The sequence below is a fragment of the Dromiciops gliroides genome, chromosome X (genome assembly GCF_019393635.1).
Source record: "Dromiciops gliroides isolate mDroGli1 chromosome X, mDroGli1.pri, whole genome shotgun sequence".
Taxonomy (NCBI): domain Eukaryota; kingdom Metazoa; phylum Chordata; class Mammalia; order Microbiotheria; family Microbiotheriidae; genus Dromiciops; species Dromiciops gliroides.
Window position 1 is genome coordinate 8341330 of NC_057867.1, and position 3845 is coordinate 8345174.

The 3845-nt window shown below is 54.2% G+C and overlaps 1 protein-coding gene across 1 annotated transcript; it reads left to right on the plus strand.

Annotated features, from left to right (window-relative positions):
• The first annotated feature begins 772 nt into the window (after positions 1 to 772).
• LOC122733863 (basic salivary proline-rich protein 3-like) lies at positions 773 to 3590 on the plus strand. The gene is made up of 4 exons (XM_043974590.1): positions 773 to 837; positions 2457 to 2859; positions 2959 to 3208; positions 3316 to 3590. Exons 1-4 carry the CDS (start codon positions 773 to 775, stop codon positions 3588 to 3590), a joined length of 993 nt encoding a protein of 330 aa, XP_043830525.1.
• The last annotated feature ends 255 nt before the right edge of the window (positions 3591 to 3845 follow it).

A 3845-nucleotide genomic window follows, 5' to 3' on the forward strand; every position in this document is an offset into this window, starting at 1 on the left:
ACTCTTCACTCTTGTGTCAAGGGAAGGCTGGTGGCCAAGGTTGCCTGAAAAGGATCAACAACGGCATCGTGACGACCTGAATCTGTGAGGCAGAGGGAAACATACATCTTCAGGCATATGCGTTGTGAGCATCTGCAACAGTGCGAAGTAAAGCCTTCTACTGAAAACTCAATTGGCAAGTTATCAAAGTAATGCAAAGGAAAAAAGACAAGGAAAAGTTAAACATTTTAAAATACACATGAAACTGGCGAAGTTCAGATGGGGGAAAGCTGGGCCCTTTTATTACTATTATGGTGCCAGAAAGGGAAGTTGAAACCACATTGTGAAGAGCTTTAAATTCCAAATAGGGGCACTCAGTTTATCCTGTTCATTATATTGGCTTCTCTCCGTATATATTGATTCTCTATATGCTAACAAGGGCACTTGTGATGTCCCCCATTTGAACTCAGGCTCTTTGACACTATGGATTCATTCATTGTTTCATTTTCTGTATTAGTATTGCTAGGTCCCAACACAGGTCAGTAATCTTTCAAAAACACTTGGTCACTGATCCTATCCTAAAGGCAAGGTGGACTGTCAATTAACAATTAATTTGATTAATATGGATTAACTAGATTAAGCAGGAAAGTACACTAAGTGAAAACCACTTTTCAGCCATGCAAAGGGGTGGTCAGATTAGAGGAGGAAGAGACTTGAGGCAATGTGAGCAACTTGAAGGCCACCGCAATAGGCCAGAAAACAAATTCGGAGAACCCAATCTAGTATGCTGGTCATGGGTACTAAAAAGGAGATAGATGTAAGAGACAAAAAGTCAACACAGAGGAAGCTAGAAACGAGGTAAGGAAAGGTGACCATGCGACCCTGGAAGACTAGTAGAATGGTGGTCCCTCTAGAAACACAGGGCAGTACTTGGATGGGGATGGATTTCAGGAGGAAGGAAAGATGATGATTTTATTTTTGACATGTACAGCTTTGTACGCCTATGGAATACCCAGACTGAAAGAGGCAAACACTAGTTTGGAGAGGAAGATTCACTATTCCCAGCCCAGATACTTCCTTTACTGTCCCCCATCCCCTGCGGAAGATGTAAGGGATGGAGGCCTACACACACAGCATGACCTCTAGTGCCTGCAAGTGAATGGAGTGCGTGAGGAAGAGATCCAAAGTGAGGAGAAGAGAGCAAGTCAACAAATATTAGAGGGCAGTAGAAGGGGCAGGGTAGAGAACGGGGATGAGGGAATGTGGGGGGGGGGGCTACTTTACCCCTAAATATAAAAGAGATGTAGCCATCTTATTAAGGAATACATGGAGGGGGCCAAGGAAATAACTCTGAAACCTCCCATGACTGAAAATGTAGCTCACACTAGATTTTAGTATTTTTGTTGTGATTAGGGTGATGGGGGTAGGGGTGAAGGTTATGTTTACAAGGCCAGTTGGGACATTATTTTTTTAAATTTTCATTACTAGTTTCTAATGCTATTTTTGTTTTTGCAGGGCAATGAGGGTTAAGTGACTTGCTCAGGGTCACACAGCTAGTGTCAAGTGTCTGAGGCTGAATTTGAACTCAGGTCCTCCTGAATCCAAGGCCAGTGCTTTATCCACTGCGCAACCTAGCTGCTCCCCTAATGGTATTTTTTACATCTTATTATCTTGTCAAGGACTTTAATGCCTGGCCACTGTGATAGTCCTCCTTTGGTGTCTCAAGGAAATTGGGATTTATCCCACCCAGATGAGGTTAAGAACGCTTCTTCTATCTGGATCCAGAGAAAGAACTGATAAACAGAAGTGCGTATAGAGTAGTTTTTACATATGTTAACATTTGTGTCTAATGGTGGCCATCTCTAGGGTCTGGGGAGAAGAGGAAAGGGGAAAATAAATGAGAGAGAGAGAGAGAGAGAGAGAGAGAGAGAATATGGAATAGCAAATTTAAAAAAAAAAAGCAAGTTTCTAGATCCAGTAGCATCCATGAAGCCTTGCCCTTCTTCTTCCCCCCATCCCGACCCGGGGAAAGGATGGGGGTCACATATCATGGGGAGGACAGTGCTGGGGGTGTCCTGGTGTCGTCCTGGGTTCCCTCTCAGGGTAATTTCTCTGGTCTCCATTAGAGCAGAAACACAGAGAAAAAACCCTGAAAGGGTCAGCAGGAGAGGAGGGGCAGGCGGAGGCCACATCCGGGGACTTGCACCTGCAAGAGAGAGACCGACCGACCTCCAAGGCAGAGTGCCCCCCCCCCCAGGCCCAATGGCTTAAGTCCCTTCCCTGAGGATCCCTATCACAAAGCCCAGGCCCCAAGGACATGACCTGGCCTGACCCTCAGGCCCAAGCCTGCAGGACAGCCAAAACGGCCCCATCTGTCCTTTCCTCTGCACTGCCCCCCCCCCCGCCCCCGCCCCCAGCCAAAGCAGAGAATCAAAAGCGCCTAAAGGCGCTAACCGCTCCCCTCCCCCACCACTCAGTTTGGGCCTCGAAGGCAGTCAAGATGGCGTGTCCCCCCCCCCCCCCACACACACACACACTCAAGATGGCCGTGGCTGCCTCCAGAACCCGGCGCAGTTAACAACTCCCACCCCACGGCGCAGTTCCACCGCACGCCCAGACAAGGCTGGGGCCGTGCCCCAGTTCCGGGGCCGTGCCCCAGTTCCGGGGCAGGAGCAGCTGAATCCTGGCTCCCTCCACGCCGCCTCAGGCCCAGCGGGCAGCCGAGGAGGCGTCTCCCTCCGCCCCGAGTACCCAGCGCGTCCCAAGCGCCAACTGCCGACGCCCCTCCCCCCCAGGGCCCAGGGCCCAAAGGAAGCCCCCCCACTTCACGGCTCGGGTCCCGCCACTGCCAACCCCTCCTCGACCCCGGGCCAAAGGGGGGTGACCGCCCCGCCCACCCCCCCTTAGGAATAGCCTGCAGAAATCCGGGGCTCCCCGCCAGGCCCAGGGCCCCCAAACCCTCAGGGTGGCAGCCCCTAGTCCCTGCAGCAGGGCCCTGAAAGCCGCCGCTGCCCACCCAGTGCCCGGCCTCGAGGACGGCGGCTCCCAACCGCGCGGTCCTCACCGGCTGTGATCTCCGCCTACGCGCGGCGGCCTGTAGGGCTCACAAACCGAGCAGGGGGCCGGGGCCTCGAGGAGCCAGAGCGCGGGGCGGGATCCGGGCCTCGAAGGCCCGAGGACAGAGGGCCGGCTGAGACCCCGGCCTGGCCACCAGGAGCCCCCAGGGCCCGTCCGCTTCCCGCGGCAGCTCGAGGCTTCTGAGGAGAAAGAGCCCGGAGGCTGCAAGTGGGGGAAGGGATCCGAACGCCCTCCCCCTCCTTCCGCCCCCCCCCCCAGCAGGCGTGGGCAGCGAGGAGCTGCAAAGGAGACAGGGGCGCTTCGGGAAACCCCGTGGCACCAGCGTGAGGCAGGAGGGGCCTGCCCTGGAGGCCAACCACGTGGCCACGGCCCCGCCCCCCCCAGCTGCCCTCCTGGGAAAGCCGTCTCCCACGGGAAATCCCACCCAGCCTGGGCCCCGTGGGATACAGGGGTACCTGCAGGGGCAGTCTAGAACCCCACCCAGGCCCCGGCGTCATATTAAGGCCCCCCAGGAAAAGTCTCCCCAAGCTTGATGGTCTAGGGCCCCTTCCACCTGTGCCCCACGCACCCCATGGTTTAATATGTCTCATGCCCTTCCCCACACACCTCAATGCCTAGAGGTTTTCCTAACTACAAATTGTATGGGCTGGACAATTTTCTGAACGCTCTTGCACCCTAAAGTTTGGGTTTTTTATTCTGATCTCTCCCTCCCCCCCCCCCATACACACTATTCTGGGTCCAAGGGGGAGTCAAGATGGTCATTCCCACCTCTTTCAACCCCAGGGTCC

Bases quoted from the DNA above. Each gene is read 5' to 3' on its own strand.
- LOC122733863 (XM_043974590.1), top strand. From the start codon at position 773: ATGGGTACTAAAAAGGAGATAGATGTAAGAGACAAAAAGTCAACACAG. The intron at 2,860-2,958 runs GTGACCGCCCCG...GGCAGCCCCTAG, and splicing joins CGACCCCGGGCCAAAGGGGG to TCCCTGCAGCAGGGCCCTGA. The intron at 3,209-3,315 runs GTCCGCTTCCCG...CCCCCCCCCCAG, and splicing joins ACCAGGAGCCCCCAGGGCCC to CAGGCGTGGGCAGCGAGGAG.